Source organism: Haliotis rubra, unplaced genomic scaffold, assembly GCF_003918875.1.
Source record: "Haliotis rubra isolate DU_JTF1 unplaced genomic scaffold, ASM391887v1 Scf247, whole genome shotgun sequence".
Lineage (NCBI taxonomy): Eukaryota > Metazoa > Mollusca > Gastropoda > Lepetellida > Haliotidae > Haliotis > Haliotis rubra.
In genome coordinates, this window is record NW_025766525.1 from 52,838 (window position 1) to 77,045 (window position 24,208).

Genomic DNA, 24,208 nt, shown 5'->3' on the forward strand with positions numbered 1-24,208 from the left:
ATTATAGAACGCTGCAACGATTCGACAGAGAAATACTGTTGTACCATAGTATTCCTTATATAAAATACATCAGTGTATAACATTAGCATTCAGATATTGTTATAAAATAAGTTTAAAATTCCAAACATTATCGTGTAAAATGACAAGAGATAATGTTGTGTTCGCTGTTACAAAAAGGTTTCGATATTGAAATATAACATTTAATCAAAGTGACTACGAAGTAGGCCTGCATATCACTCACAACTCACAACGTTTCGCGAAGGCCGGTATTGAGACGCCAATTACATCACATATATTTCATATTCAGCAGCGACAAATGCATCACTGAATTCTAAGGCTGGGACGGGTACTACGGTACTCGAATCCGGGTCGGGTACAGCTGGAATCGAGTCCTATTTCTAGGAATCGGGTACCTGGAACGGGAGAGAGCTCTGTAATGACAAGGGCAGACAATAGCTTGTCTTTTTCGATTTTGACGTAACACACATTTACATCAATGAGTGAGTGAATGAGTTTAGTTTTACGCCACACTCAGCAATATTCCAGTTATATGGCGGCGGTCTGTAAATAATCGAGTCTGGACGAGACAATCCAGTGATCAACAACATGAGCATCGATGTGTGCTATTGGGATACGATGACATGTGTCAACCAAGTCAGCGAGTTTGACCACCCGATCCCGTTAGTCGCCTCTTACGACAAGCATGGGTTACTGAAGATCAATATTCTAACCCGGAAATTCACGGGTTTTTACATCATTGGTATTGTCCGATTAATGGAGCATAGTTTTAATGACTGTAATTTATCTGTGCATGAGCAGTGAGTAGTTAAGTTACAGTAGCAGCAGGAACAAAACGTTCGTTGTTATAACGAGGAATGTAAGTAATGGTGTTACTCTCTATATTGGTTAAACAGACGTAAATTCAATAGCTTGAGGTCAGTTTTAATGTCTTATTACCACTTTTTCAAGTTTTCTATAATAGTCTCTGTCAAATCGTGATTGAATATTCAGAGGTTGACCCGAATGTATTTCTTACATTTCCGGGTACTCGATTCCGATTCGGGTAAGTACATGCGGGTACTCGATTCCATTTTTTCCTTCTCGTTCCAGCCCTACTGAATTCCTCATACATTTTAGAATCTAATTACAACTGGTCTTTGTCACCAATACCAAGTGTCTAGATAAACTGAAACGAAAGATATTGGCGGTGGAAACAAATGCTGTGCTCGAAAGACAACACCTGTTTGAAATGTAAACAAAGAAAATTTCAGACTTTATACTGTTTAGCATTTTCTCAAATTTTCAGACACCCATTTGCATGGAAAGAGCATAGTAGCAAGAAATAGGAAATTAAAAATAGATACAATACAGGAATGTGATATGTTTATACGAAACTGTCAATTAAGTTTCTGTGCAGCGTGACGCCATGACTGACGCAAAATCACGCAGCACGACAAGGGTAATAATCGGCATTTCTGGCCGCTTCTTCTCTTTCTTAAAATGAAAACGATAAAAACATGTAACAATACACAGATAGTCAGAATCATTCTGATTACTTACATCTCATATTTATGTACAAACGATGCCTGAATCAAGGGAAGGGTCCTCGCAAAACCCATGTCAGCCGCCATTTTTTAAAGAAATATCAACGGTAGTGATGTCATACGTCAACATTGTTGTACATATTTGGCAATTTCTCTGAGGTGAAGGTCGGTAGAATAAGAGTATACACAATCACCATATCCTACCGATTACACTTTCAGTATTATAATGTTATCATTCGGATATATTTTCATGAAACTAATTTAATTATCTACATTTAGTCTTGTTCAATATCATGTCATACGTGGGTATAGGGTGTACGTGTTTGATTCTTTGAAACTGTTTGTTTGAATAATATTTACAGAAGAAATTCACACATTTAGTGTAGTAAAGCATATATAAACCTTTACACAAGTGTTAAAAGATGAAACGTAGGCATCATGTTTTTGTACAACATGTATTTTAGTTCCTATGAAGTGCATAGTTACAGTTTCGTATGTAACTCTTCGTCAGAATAATTTCCAGTATCGAAATCCAGTCCACGATACACCCCATCCTTTCTTTGCTGAACTGGCCTCATGAAAGCAGTGTTAGCCATGAACGCCATTTGCGAGTTAACCACACTGTTAAAAAGTTAGCGGCGGTCCTTAGGTGTGTTAACTTAACGTCACGTTAACAGCCTGTTACAAGTTAACAGAGTTTTGAACAACAAGATAACCCTCTGTTATTAGGTAACGGTCAGTTAAATGAACTTAACGGCTGGTTAAAAGATAAACGAGTTTTGAACAACCGGGCCCTGATGATGATCACTACTTCTCGATCTCCTATAGATGCCCATCTGATGATGATCACTACTTCTCGATCTCCTATAGATGCCCGCCCCATCTGCTGATAATCATCACTTCTCGATCTCCTATAGATGCCCATCACTACTTCTCGATCTCCTATAGATGCCCGCCCCATCTGCTGATAATCACCACTTCTCGATCTCCTATAGATGCCCATCTGATAATGATCACTACTTCTCGATCTCCTATAGACGCCCGCCCCATCTGCTGAAAATCACCACTTCTCGATCTCCTATAGATGCCCATCTGATGATGATCACTACTTCTCGATCTCCTATAGATGTCCGCCCCAACTGCTCATAATCACCACTTCTCGATCTCCTATAGATGTCCATCTGATAATGATCACTACTTCTCGATCTCCTATACATGCTCGCCCCAACAGCTGATAATCACTACTTCTCGATCTACTATAGATGCCCGTCTGATAATAATCACCACTTCTCGATCTCCTATAGATGCCCATCTGATAATAATCACCACTTCTCGATCTCCTATAGATGCCCATCTGATAATGATCACCACTTCTCGATCTCCTATAGATGTCCCATCTGCTAATAATCACCACTTCTCGATCTCCTATAGATGCCCATCTGATAATGATCACCACTTCTCGATCTCCTATAGATGCCCATCTGATAATGATCACCACTTCTCGATCTCCTATAGATGTCCCATCTGCTGTTTCACCACTTCTCGATCTCCTATAGATGCCCATCTGATAATGATCACTACTTCTCGATCTCCTATAGATGCCCGCCCCAACTGCTGATAATCACTACTTCTCGATCTCCTATAGATGCCCATCTGATAATGATCACTACTTCTCGATCTCCTATAGATGTCCTCGCTCATCTGATACTGCTGATAATCACCACTTATCGATCTCCTATAGATGCCCATCTGATCATAATCACTACTTCTCGATCTCCTATAGATGCCCATCTGATAATAATCACTACTTCTCGATCTCCTATAGATGCCCGCCCCAACTGCTGATAATCACCACTTCTCGATCTCCTATAGATGCCCCATCTGATGACAATCACCACTTCTCGATCTCCTATAGATGCCCCATCTGATAATGATCACTACTTCTCGATCTCCTATAGATGCTCGCCCCAACTGCTGATAATCACCACTTCTCGATCTCCTATAGATGCCCATCTGATAATGATCACTACTTCTCGATCTCCTATAGATGCTCGCCCCAACTGCTGATAATCACCACTTCTCGATCTCCTATAGATGCCCATCTGATAATAATCACTACTTCTCGATCTCCTATAGATGCCCGCCCCAACTGCTGATAATTACCACTTCTCGATCTCCTATAGATGCCCATCTGCTGATAAGCACCACTTCTCGATCTCCTATATATGCTCATCTGATGATGATCACTACTTCTCGATCTCCTATAGATGCCCGCCCCAACTGCTGATAAGCACCACTTCTCGATCTCCTATAGATGCCCATCTGATAATGATCACTACTTCTCGATCTCAAGTAGATGCCCCATCTGCTGATAATCACTACTTCTCGATCTCAAGTAGATGCCCCATCTGCCGATGGCCGCTACTTCTCTATCCCCCAAAGATGGGATCGTGTTGAACTAAGCCATGCATCAATTATACATCGTCTGTTTCCTTCAGACACCTAAATATACAAGTACCTGACAAATGACTTCCCGTCCTCGCTGGGGGTAGAAGTTGCCGACAATGATTCGTGCATCCTGATTCTGAAACAGATTGTAGCCACTACGGCTGATGATACGATGTACGTTATCTTTACACTTCATCCATCTTTGATTATCATACGTGTCTCAGCTTCAGTACCCTTGTTCGGGTCGCTACCAAAGACGGAATCCACTTCCAATGTCACGACTCGACATATAAACGTCAAGTGAAATCAGACATAGGAGCGATGGTGGTGCCTCCAAAATTCAGTTATGATGACGAAAGGGCCAATGGTATTTATCAATATAAAATGCAGACATAACCCAGTGGGGTAAAGGGCTGAGCTTTACCTGTGTCTGAGAATGGATTCTCGATACTGGTTCCATGAACGGAGAATGTTGTTGTGACAACCATTAAGGCAGCGTTGAAACACATGTGCATAACTGTATATCATGAATGGATTCATTTAAGTGTTTTACACTGTCAAAAGAGAAACATTTATATCTTTATAAACAAGTATCTTCTAGTACAACAGGGACAGAAGCGAGTTATTGATCGCATTGCCATAGTTACCTTGAGGTCTTTAACTTCAATTGTTGGATCGTTGAAAAACTGGCGTGATTGTACCGTGATGTTCGCAGCATGAAGCTGTTTTATAAGATCTTCAGTTGCCTGAAACATTCCAATGATATTTACCATGTTGTTAACAAAGGCAGTGGTTTCTCCACTAAGAGACAGCATTTACAGTACTGCAAAAATCTCCACTTTATAGTGAGAGTAGAACATTTTCAAGATGAATAGTTCAAAATATGTCAATGGCAAAACTTCTTGAGTGTAACAACAGCACATTGAGGTATACATGGAAGTATTGATCTATGATTGCGGTGGGGTAGCCTAGTGGTTAAAGCGTTCGCTCGTCATACTGAAGGCCCGAGTTCGATTACAAACATGGGTACAACTTGTGATGCCCACTTCTGGTGTTCACCGCCGTGATATTACTCACTCACATTGATCTATGCAGTGGAGAGTGTTCCGCCGTGATGTTACTCACTCACATTGATCTATGCAGTGGAGAGTGTTCCGCCGTGATGTTCACTCTCACATTGATCTATGCAGTGGAGAGTGTTCCGCCGTGATGTTTCTCACTCACATTGATCTATGCAGTGGAGAGTGTTCCGCCGTGATATTACTCACTCACATTGATCTATGCAGTGGAGAGTGTTCCGCCGTGATGTTACTCACTCACATTGATCTATGCAGTGGAGAGTGTTCCGCCGTGATGTTACTCACTCACATTGATCTATGCAGTGGCCGTGAGTGTTCTCACGCCGTTCCGCCGTGATATTACTCACTCACATTGATCTATGCAGTGGAGAGTGTTCCGCCGTGATGTTACTCACTCACATTGATCTATGCAGTGGAGAGTGTTCCGCCGTGATATTACTCACTCACATTGATCTATGCAGTGGAGAGTGTTCCGCCGTGATGTTACTCACTCACATTGATCTATGCAGTGGAGAGTGTTCCGCCGTGATGTTACTCACTCACATTGATCTATGCAGTGGAGAGTGTTCCGCCGTGATGTTACTCACTCACATTGATCTATGCAGTGGAGAGTGTTCCGCCTTGATGTTACTCTCACATTGATCTATGCAGTGGAGAGTGTTCCGCCGTGATGTTACTCACTCACATTGATCTATGCAGTGGAGAGTGTTCCGCCGTGATGTTGCTCTCACTCTTCACATTGATCTGCAGTGGAGAGTGTTCCGCCGTGATATTACTCACATTGATCTATGCAGTGGAGAGTGTTCCGCCATTGATATTACTCACTCACATTGATCTATGCAGTGGAGAGTGTTCCGCCTTGATGTTACTCACTCACATTGATCTATGCAGTGGAGAGTGTTCCGCCGTGATGTTACTCACTCACATTGATCTATGCAGTGGAGAGTGTTCCGCCGTGATATTACTCACTCACATTGATCTATGCAGTGGAGAGTGTTCTAAGGTACATATGGTGAAAGAAGCTTTCGTAAAATTGTGAGTGCTGTAGAAACCATTTTGCACTGGAATAATACTTTATAGTTCCCCTTGGTTGTTGATCACAAACACAAGATAACTTAATCGTTCTGGGCCCCGTTCCTTAAAGCGATCGTAGCGCTACGACAGTCGTAAGTCTATGTTAAAGTATGGGAGTTACGATCACCTTAGCGCTACGATCGCGTTGAGGAACGGGGCCCAGGACGTTTCCTGCATTATATCGATGGTTCGCGTTAACCACGCGATATACGAGCAGCGGGAGAGCCATCCAAAGCGTTTTACGTTATGAACTGCATCGTATGATAGGGGCAATGAGCAGAACATTTGACATCTAATAGAGAGCTTGGTGCCTAATTCTGCTGGCATTTGTGTGTCTATTTTGTGTGCCTCTTGTGAACGTGAATCTCAGTGTCAATGTAATTTATTAATTATTCATTTATGTCACAATTATGTTGTCACGTACTGATTTCACAATCTTCCTGTGAAGATTCTCTGCAAATGTAAATCAGATCCAAATTCAAACACACAGGTTATTGCAAAATAGATTCGTACCTAACTAAATTGTAAAATCAGCAGGATTATATGAAACACACATTTTAGATTTACGATGAAATACCTACTGAAGAAAACAGATCCATGTTCTCAGAGATGATTGCTATCCTTTTCCATCCAAAATGTCGGAATAGTTTCACACGGACCTTGTTGGTGTTGGATTCAGGAGAGATAAGTCTGAAGAACTTTGGAAACTCTTTCTTGTTTGACAGTGATGGAGACACCGACCCATAGGAGATCTGAAAACAGATCGCTGATATTAGTGTTCATAGGAAGTCAGATGGCTGATATTAGTGTTTGTGTGAGGTAAGATTGCTGATATTAGTGTTTGTGTGAGGTAAGATGGCTGATATTAGTGTTTGATATTGTGAGGTAAGATGGCTGATATTATTAGTAAGATGGCTGATATTAGTGTTCGTGTGAGGAGGTAAGATGGCTGATATTAGTGTTCGTGTGAGGTAAGATGGCTGATATTAGTGTTTGTGTGAGGTAAGATGGCTGATATTAGTGTTTGTGTGAGGTAAGATGGCTGATATTAGTGTTTGTGTGAGGTAAGATGGCTGATATTAGTGTTCGTATGAGGTAAGATGGCTGATATTAGTGTTCGTGTGAGGTAAGATGGCTGATATTAGTGTTCGTGTGAGGTAAGATGGCTGATATTAGTGTTTGTGTGAGGTAAGATGGCTGATATTAGTGTTTGTGTGAGGTAAGATGGCTGATATTAGTGTTTGTGTGAGGTAAGATGGCTGATATTAGTGTTCGTGTGAGGTAAGATGGCTGATATTGTGTGGATGTTCGTGTGAGGTAAGATGGCTGATATTAGTGTTCGTGTGAGGTAAGATGGCTGATATTAGTGTTTGTGTGAGGTAAGATGGCTGATATTAGTGTTTGTGTGAGGTAAGATGGCTGATATTAGTGTTTGTGTGAGGTAAGATGGCTGATATTAGTGTTTGTGTGAGGTAAGATGGCATTGATATTAGTGTTTGTGTGAGGAGGTAAGATGGCTGATATTAGTGTTTGTGTGAGGTAAGATGGCTGATATTAGTGTTTGTGTGAGGTAAGATGGCTGATATTAGTGTTTGTGTGAGGTAAGATGGCTGATATTAGTGTTTGTGTGAGGTAAGAGGTAAGATGGCTGATATTAGTGTTTGTGTGAGGTAAGATGGCTGATATTAGTGTTTGTGTGAGGTAAGATGGCTGATATTAGTGTTTGTGTGTGAGGTAAGATGGCTGATATTAGTGTTTTGTGTGAGGTAAGATGGCTGATATTAGTGTTTGTGTGAGGTAAGATGGCTGATATTAGTGTTTGTGTGAGGTAAGATGGCTGATATTAGTGTTTGTGTGAGGTAAGATGGCTGATATTAGTGTTTGTGTGAGGTAAGATGGCTGATATTAGTGTTTGTGTGAGGTAAGATGGCTGATATTAGTGTTCGTGTGAGGTAAGATGGCTGATATTAGTGTTCGTGTGAGGTAAGATGGCTGATATTAGTGTTTGTGTGAGGTAAGATGGCTGATATTAGTGTTCGTGGGAGGTCAGATGGCTGGTAGTAGTCTTCGTGGGAGGTCAGATGTTGTGGAACAGTTTCTGGCCAGACATATCACATCTACCAGACATCATCCTGACAAGAGCAACAGACGACTTGAAGCCAGATGGTAATGAACAATGGAGGGAAATTCCATGTGACGTCATTGGGGTCTATTGAACTGCGACGTCATGTGCACGCCTGTATACTTGCACGTGGGGTAATGGTACACATTTTAACTCACATGTCGTCTTTTTGCTGGGTGGAACAACATGTTGTTATTGTTGTTTATGTTAGGTTTTTTTTTGTATTTTGGTTGTTGGTTTTGTTTTATTTTGTTTTGTTTTGTTTTGTTTTATTTTGTTTTGTTTTGTTTTGTTTTGTTTTGTTTTGTTTTGTTTTTATTGGGGGTTGTTTGTTTTGTTTTGGTTTTTGGTTTTTGGTTTTTGTTTTTTTTTTTTTTGTTTTTGTTTTTTTTTGTTTGTTTGGTTGTTTGTTTGTTTGTTGTTGTTGTTGTTGTTGTTTTGTTTGTTGTTGTTTTTGGGGGAGGATGTATTTCTAGTTTCCTGACAGTCTGGTCACAGAAACACTCCTTAACACAAGTTGATATATAAACGTATAAACTCTAGCCGTGTTCAAGATCGCCAGAGACCCGTATGTTAGCATCAATGGTCAATGGTCTCCTCTGTTAAAAATACACAACAGTTTTTACTATATGCATGGGTGATCTAGAAATGTTCAACAATGCCATTTGTAATAAAACTTAGTGTTTGGGTCACGATTGAAATGAGATCTTTATTCAGGTCCAAGGTGTACTCGGCCTTTAACGAAACACATGGAATACTGCTACCAATGTCATCGACGTACTATGAAACGCGAAATACAAGTACCATGTACTCTTTAATGAAGAAATGATACATATGTACTTGACCTTGTACATGTAAGGCATGTGAAACTGATATCGGGGACCCCGGCCTTTAAAGAGGGAGTGTTTCTGTGTATGTAAACCTGTAACATTAGTGTACCCGACCTTCAACATAGAATAGTTACACTGTTACTGTGCATTGTATCTTTGAAACAGTTCACCTGGGACGTGTGTGCTGTACCTGGACGAGGTTCCACAGATGCGACACCCTGCCTGTTGCCTCTGACACCTGAGAACATGCTCCTCCAATGACCATCAGCTTGATGTCTGTAGTGTACAAGCTGTCCGACAGAGCCTTCAGTCCCACGCCTCTGTCGCACTGCAACGGTGGACCATTATATTACAAATGAAACACCATGAATATATCCCATATTTAAATTTGTGTATTCTTGAGCAGAATACAAAGCTTTATTAACGTATGTACAGCGCCATACGGAAACCATTGATTTGTCGCATGATGTAAGTGTTTTCTTCCGGTTCAATATTCCATGACCAGAGATTCATATGGCTTCTGTTTATTTAACGTTTCAGGAACCACCAACAGTTTCAGTCTATTCTACACCAGCACCAACTCTTCCAAGTTGTTCAGGTTTAGGAACCTTTATATTCGTTGAAGGAAAACCAAGTTCTATGGATAGTCAACTTCTTTATTGCAATGAGTGCGACGTTTCGGTGTAGGTACTAACGTTATCAAGCAAGTGATACATAGAGTTGTAACATGGAGAATATATACATAGCTGCATAGTGTGTATATACAATTGACATGGTTGATATACATTGGATTGCTAATTAGTGATTTGAGCAGAGTAGGTTGATGTACAGAGTGATAGTGATTAAAACAATATGCAGAATGGGTTTATACAACAGATGAGTTCATGTACACTGAGATGGTAATGTGAGTTGAAGAGAATAGGTTGAAGTACACTGAGATGGTAATGTGAGTTGAAGAGAGTAGGTTGATGTACACTGAGATGGTAATGTGAGTTGAAGAGAGTAGGTTGATGTACACTGAGATGGTAATGTGAGTTGGAGAGAGTAGGTTGATGTACACTGAGATGGTAATGTGAGTTGAAGAGAGTAGGTTGATGTACACTGAGATGGTAATGTGAGTTGAAGAGAGTAGGTTGATGTACACTGAGATGGTAATGTGAGTTGGAGAGAGTATGTTGATGTACACTGAGATGGATGTGAGAGTAGGGTTGATGTACAATGAGTGAGAGAGTAGGTTGATGTACACCGAGATGGAGAGTAATGTGAGTGAGTAGGTTGATGTACACCGAGATGGTAATGTGAGTTGAAGAGAGTAGGTTGATGTACACTGAGATGGTAATATGAGGTGGAGAGAGTAGGTTGATGGACACTGAGATGGTAATGTGAGTTGGAGAGAGTAGGTTGATGTACACTGAGATGGTAATGTGAGTTTAAGAGAGTAGGTTGATGTACACTGAGATGGTAATAGTGAGTTGGAGAGAGTATGTTGATGTACACTGAGATGGTAATGTGACTTGCAGAGAGTAGGTTGATGTACACTGAGATGGTAATGTGAGTTGGAGAGAGTATGTTGATGTACACTGAGATGGTAATAGTGAGTTGAAGACTGAGTGTACACCGAGATGGTAATGTGAGTTGAAGAGAGGGTTGATGTACACTGAGATGGTAATAGTGAGTTGAAGAGAGTAGGTTGATGTACACTGAGATGGTAAATGTGAGTTGAGAGAGAGTAGGTTGATGTACACTGAGATGGTAATGTGAGTTGAAGAGAGTAGGTTGATGTACACTGAGATGGTAATGTGAGTTGGAGAGAGTAGGTTGATGTACACTGAGATGGTAATGTGAGTTGAAGAGAGTAGGTTGATGTACACTGAGATGGTAATAGTGAGTTGGAGAGAGTAGGTTGATGTACACTGAGATGGTAATGTGAGGTGGAGAGAGTAGGTTGATGTACACTGAGATGGTAATGTGAGTTGGAGAGAGTAGGTTGATGTACACTGAGATGGGTAATGAGTTGGAGAGAGTAGGTTGATGTACACTGAGATGGTAATGTGAGTTGGAGAGAGTATGTTGATGTACACTGAGATGGTAATAGTGAGTTGGAGAGAGTAGGTTGATGTACACTGAGATGGTAATCGTGAGTTGAAGAGAGTAGGTTGATGTACACTGAGATGGTAATGTGAGTTGGAGAGAGTAGGTTGATGTACACTGAGATGGTAATGTGAGTTGGAGAGAGTAGGTTGATGTACACTGAGATGGTAATGTGAGTTGGAGAGAGTATGTTGATGTACACTGAGATGGTAATAGTGAGTTGGAGAGAGTAGGCTGATGTACACATGATTAGTTGTGATTACGATACACAAAATGGGGCATAGAAGCCAGTTGGACGAGGTATGGGTGGATCTTTAATTAGGTTGTCATAGGCCGAAGAGATAAAATAACCTTGATCCCGTTTCATGGTGGGATTGAAGCGTTGGGTTATTATGGCTTCAAGGAGTTTCCTAATCTTTTAGTCTGCTCGGTTGGTTTCCAGGATGTGGATGTTGTCCCAAAGGATGGCATGGTCAGGGTTGGCTTGGGTGTGGTCGGCTATGGTGGATTTGGAGTCTTTTTGCTGGACTGAAGTTTTGTGTTCTTTGATTTATATTCGTTGCCTGTGGATAACTCATCTCACAACTGATCTTCAGTTTTGGCTCTCACTCTATGAAGGTTAATACCTCAATAAACTCACAAAATGAAAGTCTACTTTGAAACATTTTAACATGCCTATTTGGACCATTTGACGACAGGCAAGCATTACATTTATGGGTGTTCGGATGTGTAGGGTATACAGATGGTTTATATATCTGTTGTCAATGATCATAGGCAGGAGAAGGAACTTGTCTTCTTCCATATTCTGAGAAGAGCAAATTGTGCAGTAACTGTCGTTACGAGGAGTTTTAGTTGTCTGAAACAGAATGGCATTTTTAAACTCCCGCACATCTAGGAACAATGGAAAGCATTGTGTAGGCATTAATGTAAGTATATTCTGTAAATAATGAAGTTAATACGCCTCCGAATTATAGAGAAAAGTGGCCCCAAGCCAAAAGGTATTAAATGGATCATGTGAGATTTACTGAAGATGCCTTGAAGCCTTACCTGAATCCAAATAGCACCGTCTGTTAGCGCAGAGGAGAATACTTCCTCACAGAGCAGTGCAAAACCATGACAAAACCATATTTCATTGAATATTCATTTCCCTGAGCTTGTGAAAGCCAAAACCAAGAGAAAGCAGTGCTTGTCGTATGCTTGTAGGCCCACCCGGTTTACCCAGACTGCAGTACAAGGCTAACATATTGTGCCATGTATAAGTAAACATGTGCATGACACAGGTGATTGTTTTCACCATTTCATGCACATACAAGGGAAATCTACCACACTCAGCTTAACGAGCATTGTTTGAAGCTCTGAATGTAAGACTTAAAACAATTTACACATATAATTGCATTATCTGGACAGCTTCGATTTCATGAAACCCCATATCCTTAACAAAAGTAATAACTTATGTTAATCTGAAACGATCCCCGCTGAAGAAGGTGAGAAGAGACATTTTTCAATAAAGTAACTAAACTAATTTTATTTCAGACTGCAATGCTACAAAGCACGTGTCTGTGATAATCTGGTACTGACGCACCAGCCCAAGTATTCATTACGTCCGCAAGTTGTGTGTCAAAATGCCATATCTCACATCTACTCTGTCGTCCTCCCTTTTTGAATGTCCCTTGTTGTCTGGAGGGTTTCGTATAGACTGGGGTATTGATCCTCGTGTCCTAACGTCATAGGAAAACACGTTAACATACAGTCAGATATATTTATCTGACTAACAATAGCAGGTAGTGCCGCTTTAAGGTAGAATGTTATCGGATTAACAGATTGTTTTCAGTTGATTGATGCTGTCAACCATTATTGATGTATTTAACATCTATCATCAGTTGACATCTCATCAAATTACTTTTAGGAGGCTTCAGACACAAGTCTTTCTCCACAATGAAGTAATTGTCCTTCTCTGGCGTGTCCAAACACATGCTCATGACACAAAAGGAATCGTACCATAGACTCCGTTCCTTAGCCGAGATTTCTTTTGGCCTTGGAAAGGGTTTTGTCGGTTTTGGGGTTTTTTCTTCATTATTATAGAAAGGTATTGGTCATTTTTATTGTACCGAAATGCAGTGTCAATGGAGGCATTAGAAAGGAAATGTGTTAGCGACAGGCGAACATAATGAAGTTCCTTAAAATATGTACATGAGATCTTTCACTGCTCAAAGGCACTTCAGGTGTAATGTTAGCTTGGTATATATTGAATGTATCAGTATAAGGCTTATATATTAATGATGAGTATTTTTGTAGCCACAGCTATCATTATTCAGCTAAGCTTTAAAACATTCAGAGCCATGGGATATCGACGCATCTCGGCAAGTACTTACCTGTATCTAACCGCCTTACACACAGGGACCGCCTCCGTGGTGTAGCGGTTAGAGCGTCCGCCGGAGAGCGGAAGGTCGAGGGTTTGATCCCCGACCGCGTCATACCAAAAGACGTTAAAACATGGTACTTGTTGGTCCCTGCCTGGCGCTCGGCATTAATGGGTACAACAAGGACTGGTCGGCTCGGAGTCAGTGTACTGTGTCTGAGTGGGGTATTCATGCTTCACTGCGGCATGGTATCTCAGAGGGCTAGCACTATAAAACCCGCTTCAGTCTGGGCTAGTACAAGCAGCCGCACATACACATACACACGCATGCACGTCGTCATATGAGCGAAATATTCTCAAGTACGACGTTAAAACCCAATTTCACCTCACCTCACCTCACCTCACCTTACACACAGCATGAATGTTTGTTCGTTTGTATGTTGTTTAACGCCGCACTCAGCAATATTCCAGCTATATGGTGGCGGTCTGTAGATAGTAGAGTCTGCACCAGACAATCCAGTGATCAACAGTTTGAACATCGATCCACATAACTGGGATACGATGACCTGTGTCAAACAAGTCAGCGAGCCTGACCACCCGACCGTCATGTGTTCCTGAAGACAAATTCTAAACCAATATATTTACGGGTCCAGCATAAATGTAAGGACTATTATACCGTATACAGACAAAGGCATTTGGAGAATATGGTGTATATTCCACTAGTTGTAGCGTTCAAGACTCAACACATTGAGACAAACAAATAGGCAGTATAATCATAATGATAATACCATGCTAGGGGATCATGCTCAAGGCGCAGCTAGGGTAGAGCTTAGCCGAAAGCCCGACGAAAGAGAATTGTCTTGAGAGCAGTTCTAACGGTGGAATAGTTGGAGAAGTACACTCTTCTAATAAAAAGAAACGCATAAGCCATTTTTATAGGAATTTACTACGTTAGTTTAAGAGCAATTATTTTATTAAATTTACACGTCTACACACAAAGAGTTCGCCAACACAACAGCAGCCTTTATTGTTGTGTTTCTGTTTACTTGAGTCCACAAAATGGCGTCAAAGTCAGTACTTTGTATGGCGACCATTGGCAGCAATTACTGCTCGGCACTGTCACGGCATAGACTGGATAAGTCGACGACGTCGCTCTTGCGGAATTCGTCCCCACTCTTCCTGCAATGCGATGGCCAGTTGTAGAAGTGTCCAAGGTGTGTTTTGACGTTGACGTACACGTCGATCGAGTTCATCCCATAGGTGTTCTATCCGGGTTAGATCTAGTGATCTGGAAGGCCATGGCTAAACATTGACGTTAGAATTGGCAGATAGCGGACCGTGAAGCAAGCTTTATGTGAAGTAGCGTTGTCATGCAGGAACAACTCGCCTCAACCGAATCGGTCAACCTGTCGAATGCAATTAGGGGCAAAACGTTCATTCCGTCGGTAAACATGCATGGGATGCGTTGTGCAGTCTCCACAGACGATGACGCAAGTGAGCAACCTGGATTAACCGTTCCTGGGCTTGGGTGGTAACTCTTGGACAAAATTGGTCTGCAGGAAACGATCCTAAAGGCGAGATATGGTGCTCTGATGAACGTTGAAATGTCGGGCAACTGCAGACTGCGACTCCCAAGCATCAAGGCGGCCATTGGCGAGATTTCGATTGTAATTTTGTAATTTTCTCCCACCTTTGGAAAGCTTTGCTGGGGCTTTGGCTGTTGTAACGTGGATCGAACAACGAAACGTTGTATGACACGCTTTGAAATCGTGATAAATAGACGAGGTCATAAAGTACTATATCAGTAATACTTGTAACGGTAAAACCAACTTAATATAAAAAATAAAGTCTCTTGTTCGTTTTGTATATGTTTGGAGAACCCAGGGAGTAGACAATCCAGAATCAGAATGTATTTGTAGTTTAATTGTCACTTAACAAGGACTCTGACAAGGTATATAGACTATGTGACAAGGAAGCCCAACGCCCCTGTTTCTGGGATATGTCGTTTGTGTCCTACCTTGGAATTGTTCCACTTCATGTGCAGTCTGTAGCCAGGTAGAATGTCCTGACGTCTGTTGATGTCGTCCACCGCCATCAAGGCTGAAGGCAACATACCTCGCCCACCGGCGTACTGACCCTCAAGTGGGAACAACCCAATCTGTTATGACTTCTTCAGATATAAAATCTCAAAACTAATTCCTACCTTGGTATTGTTCCACTTCATGTGCAGTCTGTAGCCAGGTAGAATGTCCTGACGTCTGTTGACGTCGTCCACCGCCAACATGGCGGCCGGCAGCTGGGCCTGACCGCCGTTATACTGACCATCCAGTGGGAACAGTCCGAACAGGTAGATGTCGATCATGCAGTCAGCACGTATTGCCATGGAAACAATCACAAATATGATCTTCATCCTGCAGACGTTGTTTCAAATAGTTCATAAACTTTAAATGATGAATGGTCCAGCACAGATGGATCTTCTCACTGTTAACGACAACGAACAAAATCTTTAGAGTTATTGTAACTGAGAAAGTGTAATCCCAAACAAAACATATGTTTAGAGTTATTGCTTTGACGTGTAATGTTAACAAACGGCACACCCTATCCGGGATGTATTGTTATAACCAAATGGACACACCACTGATACGCCACCGAATCCTACCTCCAGTGTAAACCTACGCAAATAGTCAGTATGACAATGAAATTGCATTACCGGCTATCGAGGAATCAATACATATCCCCGCGTGTAGTCAGCAGCGGCAGTGTTCCTCCGATTGTGTGTATATATTTGTTTGTTTCTTAAAGCCACACACGGCTGTAGTCCACCTATGTGAGGGCGGTCTGTAAACTGTCGAGTCTGGATGAGACAATCCCGTGATTGACGTGTCATGAGCATGTCCGCCTGGGTTTCATGGATACCAGGCATTAACCATGTCAGACCCTATTTGGAGAAGCTTGCCTCGCTGTAGACCAATTCTCTTACCTTCCTGCAGTACAGCTTTTCTGTTGGGATTCAGTAGAAGAGAGTGGTGTGGTAGTTATTACATTTGGACTGTTGAGAATCCTTGGATGTCTTCAGAGCGTCCAAAATAATCTGACGGCCAAAGGCACGTTACCACCTTGAAACTGAAATTGCTGTACATTTCCAAACAGAAACACAACTAAACCAACGTCCAAAAACATCAATGCTCTGTGCTAAAAGTTAAAGCCACACGTGCATTCATGACACGGAGACGTGTGACACGCCCACTGATACAAAACGCCACTGAAATACCACACCTGACACCCGAACAACGCGAGCGGGCCCTGGGTGTGTAACACAGATACAGCCAGCCATGCGCACGTTGCTGGAACGTTTGGTTGTTACCGTGTTGCTGTAACTAAGCTGGTGTAACGTTACATACAGGCCGGACAGACATCAGACCGGCAAGGAACAGGCAGACCTAGGATAAGGCTGTCCTGCATGTGACGCCATCAGTGGCGAATGCCTTCGGGCATATGTTTAGTCGGCAGACAGTGGCCAGGCGACACAGGGCTCAAGGAATTGTCAAAAAAAGCGCAAAAATCGTCGCAAGATATAGACATGGGCCCCGGCTGTACCACGTTGTCACAGTGGCCGAGGGTCGTCTCCAAGAAGAATGGCGTCCCACGTGACGTCATCAGGCAACTGACCTTTTCAGGGTTTTTTCAAAGAAATTAGAAGTGTCAGTGCCTTTTGAATATCGTCAACTGTACGTTTGTTACCTGATAACGAACAGGGAAAGACAAATGGTTTAATCGATTATATCAATATTGGGCTTCTACACGTTCAATGTTGTGTACATGTGAGCTCCCAACTGCTGTAATGTACATGATCTGTTTGTTGTAATGTGGCTCATTTCGCGATATTGATTTGTGAAAAGTTTTTTCTTATTCCACTCCCACATATTGTCGGCAGTAATGTCAATGTTTAGGTAAAGATAGGTTGTCTACAAGGTCAGGGTTTCTGCTGGTGGATGCAAGTGCGAAGGTTTCATCACAACGCATCGAACGCATTTAGGATTCATGCTGAGTCAGCAACAAAAGACCTGCACATATTGGGCTGAGACACTAGAAATGTATTCAGAGTCCTCAGAAAGACACCCCATTAGGTGTAAAGGACAATATAAAAGGGCCACTGGAAATAAGACAACACAAGGTGTTCGCGATAGGGGAAACTACTCCCCCTCATGTGGCAATACGAGCATTTGCTAGACGTGTTTCCTGCATGTTTTAGCAGCAGAATGACTGTATTGTTACACAACTGACGTAGAGCGATGTCGCTCCTTGCGTACCAGTGTCTGGGCCAGCCTTCGGATCTTATCTGAGGAATAAACAAGTACAAAAAATTTGGGATTCATCCGGGAGTTTACTGGATTTTTTCTGAGAATTCAAAATATTTAAATAAAATTTCAGTGACGAATTTGCAAGTGATAATTCTTCACTCGTTGCTTTACAAAGTATTAGAAAAAGACATATAATTCCTCTATAAACGGTCACAATTACTTTGATGTTACATGGAAATTTCAGACAGGTGTATGATTGAAATAAATACAAAATCAAAAAGAGGAAAAGATTAGCGTTAGTTTACAGAGAGAGACGATGCTTTCGTATTTACGGTATCATTGATTCCCACGAAGATGTTCCGTTTCTTATCACTTGCTTCAAAGAAAATGGCGGCGTTCAGTCAAGACAACTTGATCGATAATAAACATCTTTGGTGTTATAAAACAGTACCTTCTCGATTAAAAAAACACGAAAAAATGTATAAATATCTGTCGACGCTCTCCTGATGGCACACATTCTCTGTAAGTCCTGACATAGACCGAAATCTCCTCCGCAGTCGCCATGTTGTTCATAAACCGGAAGTCGGTTACGATTTTGACTGGATTTGGCTTAGAATCGTTAGCGCAGCTGAAGTGTGACGCCTTCATTCCAGCCTAGTTTATCATTAGTAATCTCACTTGCCACGGATAGATTAAGACAAGGTCACTCTTGTTTTTAAGAGGAGAGAGGGTTTAGACAGAAATGCAGTATAACAACCAAAAATATTTGTTTCGGAATCTTGTTTTCCTCTTATTTTAAAATGAGAAATTGGGTTGAAGATTTTCACTTTGAGGCAAAAAAAAGTCAAATTCATAGATTGGTCGTACTGTATATGGCGTCTTTGTAAACGTATATGTATTCCCTTATGTGGTGGTAAATTGCGGCGACTACATGGAACAAAGAAACTATACATTTTACAGATAATTACCGTTCACACAGCCGACATTGAACTGGACGACAACAGTTTTTCATAGAAATACATTGTATCACCACAAAAAGCCAGCTACTTACCATCATATGTTAACATATGTAACGGACACCGAGAAACTAGTTCTGCCCAGTGACATTATATATTCCTCTCTGGAAACAGCATGTAATGTTTTAGCTGAAGCTCACAAACAATATTTCTTTTGGAAGTGCGAAGTCTAGCTAGAGGAGAATTCAAAGAGCGAGTTAAAAATAAACGTGGCTGCGGCATTTTTCATCCGTATAGCAACGAAACAGTTGGTTCACATCGATTTAATTATTAATTGGTTTGTTCCATGGTGTCTTTATCGATACCTTATAGGGAAAGTCCTTATGTGTTCATGGCAGCCATGCCAACTTACACTTGTCAGAAGGGTACACAATGTGATGTAGATTCCACTTTGAGGCAGCCACGATTGCTGGGTTAGATAGCGGACGTTGAGGGTCAATGGGTGTCTCAACCCGGACGGGATTAATACCAACAGTACTAGATTCTGTACAACTGAGAAAGCGTAATCTTCAATATCCTTTGTTACAGTAAAATGTCAGTGAATCTGATCAACCGCAGCCCATGTAACCAATTGTCTACGAGAAGCACGAGGTTCTGAAGGCCTACTCTGGCAATGACTGCCAGCGTTACTTTGTTTCACTGTTAATTTTATCATTTCAAATCTGATAACCATCTTGCAGCAACTGTTTCACACATCCAAACTAGACCTGGCCTGGAAATCATCTGGAATAATCTTCAGTGAACTGCTGTTGTTGACTTGGTGGGAGATGACAGAGCCAGTCGCCTGTCAACCTATATAGTCGAGATACATCCTCGAAAGGAAGTTCCACATCATGCTGGTTCTAGAACATTCCAACTTATAATGGCCTCCCAAAGCACCCAAATATAATCATTTCCACACCACCGCTTTCCTTACATAATAAATATTCCTGGCCATGTCGAATCAGTGTTATGAACTATGGAATCTTAACAAAAAACATGTAAACCAATTACACCATTGTTTCACAATAGTTTCCATACAGCTAGTAAAACCTTCCTTGTCAAGTCCCCCACCTTGAATCATGTTTCCCCATGTGACTGTGAACGTTGTAACTAATACTGGTTTGAATGTGTTCAAGATGTCAGAGTCAGGTTTTCCCAATAATGACTGTGGCGGTAAAATCATTTTGGGAAGTATTTGGGGGAAAATAACAGTGGTCAGTCAAGAATCAGAATTTATGTACAGCCTACATATCACCCAGCATGAAGTATGCCATGCTAAAATGTGTGGAGGTTATGTAATGTACACTCTTCAAACAAAAAAGAAACGCATAAGACATTTTCGAAGAATTTATTGCGTTAGTTTAAGAGCAATTATTTCCTGTAATTTCAATGGTAAAAAGGTGAAAATTCACACGTACATAGAGAAAGCCTTTATTGGTGTTCTATCTGGTGTTAAATCTGGTGGTCGGGAAGGCCATGGTAAGACATTGACGTTAGAATTGGCAAGATGTCGGACCGTGCCGCGTGTTGTAAGTGAAATAGCCATGTCATGGTGGAACAACTCTGTCGGTCCATAACCGGAAGCATGTGACGTGCAAGGACTTTGTTGATGTGCCGATTTGCTGTCAAATTCCCCTGAACCACCACTAAATCAGATCTTTGTGGGCTGGATATTACACCCCATACCATGACACTTTCTCCATCGAATCTGTCGACCTGCCGAATGCAATTAGCGGCAAACCGCTCATTTCTCCGACGGTAAATACGCTGTCTTCCATCTCGGCGGTGAAGAGGAAATCGTGATTCATCACTGAGCCATATTCGCTTCCCGTTTTTAATGTTCCAGTTCCAGACACTACGTCACCACCGCAAGCGATTGCGCCGATGGACCGATGGAAGCGTCTCAAAACAGGTGCGACAACTGGCCTTCTTGGTCGAATTCCAACTTGAAGCAATCGATTCCTGACAGTTTGGTCGGAAATTCTTCTCAAACCAGGAATGCGTTGTGCAGTCTCCACAGACGATGACACAAGTGAGCAACCTGGATGTAGCGGTCCTGGTCTTGGGTGGTAACTCTTGGACGGCCTCTTCTCGGGTGATCTTGGGCGAAATCGGTCTGCAGGAAACGATCCAAAGGAGAGGAGGTGCTCTGGTGAACGTTAACATTGAGATGTCGGGCAACTGCAGACTGCGGCTCCCCAGCTTCAAGGCGGCCTATCGCGAGGTTTCGATTGGCGGCGCTCAGTCGTGGCGTGATTGTTTCCTCTTTTCGGGCAAAATCGAATAACACAATTAAACACAACGTTTGCCTTTTTATAATGATCGATACCGCATGTTTTTCCGCTTACATGCACGTGCATTGTTTTTTATGATGAGTGTATTATCTATCTCTATATTGTCAACATACCGACTAACATATTCACTGCCGAAATCCGTTATCCACCAAAGCGGTTTGGCCTCATGTAATCCATTTTCAAGCGGAAGATAACTATGGCTAGCATTTGTAAACTAGGCATATGTATAACACACAATCAGAGATTACACCAGGTGTGTTGTCTTGCCAGCAGCTTCCGTCTGGCACACAGGTTGCAGGAAAAAAGGGTTTTTTATCAACTCATTTTGTTGACATATTTTTGTTTCTTTTTTCCTGTAATTGCGCCAGATGTGTAGAAACGCAGACATTCTGCAGTGAGTGAGTTGGGAGTGGGCAGTATTTCAGCTACATCACAGCACGACAGTTTGATCTGGAAATTTATCCTGAAGTAATGCAAGTCTGAAACCAAAGGTCATGGTACTGACAAAGCTACAAACCAGGACAAATCTGGATCTGAGTTTTGCGTGACAGTCTGTATTTAAATCTACGAAGGCAATTAATCATGGGGTTAGTTTTCCTTATCATTTCATTAATGTGGGAATGCCAAAGAAGGTTTTCCTAAAAGTAATTAATACGTAAGTGTTTATGAAACTTCACTTCATTTATTGGGGTACCATTCATCGAAAGGGGAGAGGCTTCATAGAGGGTTCAGTTTGGCGTGAAAATTGGATAGTTTCAGTTTTGTTTGGATTAAATCATACTTGTCAGGTTTCCGCCCATTTACATATTCTGTCTAAATCTGAGTTAAGAGTAAATGCACTCGTATACAGATCGTCGATTATTACATGCAGGGATGTGTCGTCTGCGAAAAGACGTATATTACTTTCGATTCCATCAACTATGTCAAGGACTGATCCTTGGGGCACTCCGGCTATTGTCGGTTTTAATTCTGATTTGTAACCTTGAATAACTACTCTTTACATTCTATTTTGTAAATAACTTTAAACCATTTCAATACCTTCCCATCTGTCCCACATGATTTTAGTTTATGGATAATCCCTTTGTGCCAAACTTTATCAAATGCCTTGCTTATATTGCAGAATACAGCCCTGACTTCCTTTGTCATTATCTATAGCTTTAGCAATAAAATTATACAAATGCATAAGTTGGTAAGCTGTTGAGTGTGTATGTCATGATGGCCTGTAAATAACCAATAGTGTACGTCATGATGGCCTGTAAATAACCAATAGTGTACGTCATGGTGGCCTGTAAATAACCAATAGTGTACGTCATGTTGGCCTGTAAATAACCAATAGTGTACGTCATGTTGGCCTGTAAATAACCAATAGTGTACGTCATGGCATGGCCTGTAAATAACCAATAGTGTACGTCATGGTGGCCTGTAAATAACCAATAGTGTACTGTCATGTACGTCGGCCTGTAAATAACCAATAGTGTACGTCATGATGGCCTGTAAATAACCAATAATGTACGTCATGGCGGCCTGTAAATAACCAATAGTGTACGTCATGATGGCCTGTAAATAACCAATAGTGTACGTCATGGTGGCCTGTAAATAACCAATAGTGTACGTCATGATGGCCTGTACCAATAGTGTAACCAATAGTGTACGTCATGTTGGCCTGTAAATAACTAATAGTGTACGTCATTGCGGCCTGTAAATAACCAATAGTGTACGTCATGATGGCCTGTAAATAACCAATAGTGTACGTCATGGTGGCCTGTAAATAACCAATAATGTACGTCATGGCGGCCTGTAAATAACCAATAGTGTACGTCATGATGGCCTGTAAATAACCAATAGTGTACGTCATGGTGGCCTGTAAATAACCAATAGTGTACGTCATGGTGGCCTGTAAATAACCAATAGTGTACGTCATGATGGCCTGTAAATAACCAATAGTGTACGTCATGGTGGCCTGTAAATAACCAATAGTGTACGTCATGGCGGCCTGTAAATAACCAATAGTGTACGTCATGATGGCCTGTAAATAACCAAAATACGTCACCAATAATGTACGTCATGATGGCCTGTAAATAACCAATAGTGTACGTCATGGTGGCCTGTAAATAACCAATAGTGTACGTCATGACGGCCTGTAAATAACCAATAGTGTACGTCATGACGGCCTGTAAATAACCAATAGTGTACGTCATAGTTTGCCATAACCAATAGTGGTCCTGTAAATAACCAATAGTGTACGTCATGGCGGCCTGTAAATAACCAATAGCGTACGCCATGGTGGCCTGTAAATAACCAATAGTGTATGTCATGGCGGCCTGTAAATAACCAATAATGTACGTCATGGTGGCATGTAAATAACCAATAGCGTACGTCATTGTGGCCTGTAAATAACCAATAGTGTACGTCATGGTGGCATGTAAATAACCAATAATGTACGTCATGACGGCCTGTAAATAACCAATAGTGTACGTCATGATGGCCTGTAAATAACCAATAGTGTACGTCATGGCGGCCTGTAAATAACCAATAGTATACGTCATGGCGTCCTGTAAATAACCAATGATGTACGTCATGGTGGCCTGTAAATAACCGAGTGTGGATAAAACACCTGAGTAAAGCTTCAGTCATCAACAATGTCAAGCAAGCAGGTAGTCCTCCGAACCTCGCCATGACGTGTGGTCCACTCGAGAACCTGTATCACCCCAACCAAAGCTGGACCTCATTCCAACATTAGGAACATGTTTTGACAATACCTTACATGCAACTGACGAATACGGCACATCCTTCAACAATGTGCCGAAGGCATATAAAACATCATAAACGAATCATTCTGTAAAACGTTCAGAAACACGCGAGTTCATTCTCTTCCCACAGAGGTTACTTGTCATATCTTCCTAGGAAGAGAATGACACGAGTTAAGCTGCTGTAGAAAAAAACATCTGCTTAAAACAGACGCCTTCAGGAAGAGGATGGGAGGTAATCTCAAATAAAATATGAAGATACACATTTTCAAGTAGACATCATCTGAACTAAAACCCATCTCCAGTTAATTGAGTTATTGA

At 41.5% G+C, this 24,208-nt stretch overlaps 1 protein-coding gene across 1 annotated transcript in view; it reads right to left on the minus strand.

Moving 5' to 3' along the window:
* Positions 1 to 16,169, minus strand: part of LOC124279123 (gamma-aminobutyric acid type B receptor subunit 1-like) — a 31,037-nt gene extending 14,868 nt beyond the window's left edge. The window contains exons 1-5 of the mRNA XM_046714912.1: positions 15,751 to 16,169; positions 9,288 to 9,425; positions 6,727 to 6,897; positions 4,640 to 4,738; positions 4,063 to 4,128 (exon numbers count right to left, since the gene is read on the minus strand). Coding sequence (XP_046570868.1) covers positions 4,063 to 4,128; positions 4,640 to 4,738; positions 6,727 to 6,897; positions 9,288 to 9,425; positions 15,751 to 15,957 — 681 coding nt within the window. The 5' untranslated portion in view covers positions 15,958 to 16,169. The remainder of the gene's footprint in view (positions 1 to 4,062; positions 4,129 to 4,639; positions 4,739 to 6,726; positions 6,898 to 9,287; positions 9,426 to 15,750) is intronic.
* Between the last annotated feature and the right edge of the window lie 8,039 nt (positions 16,170 to 24,208).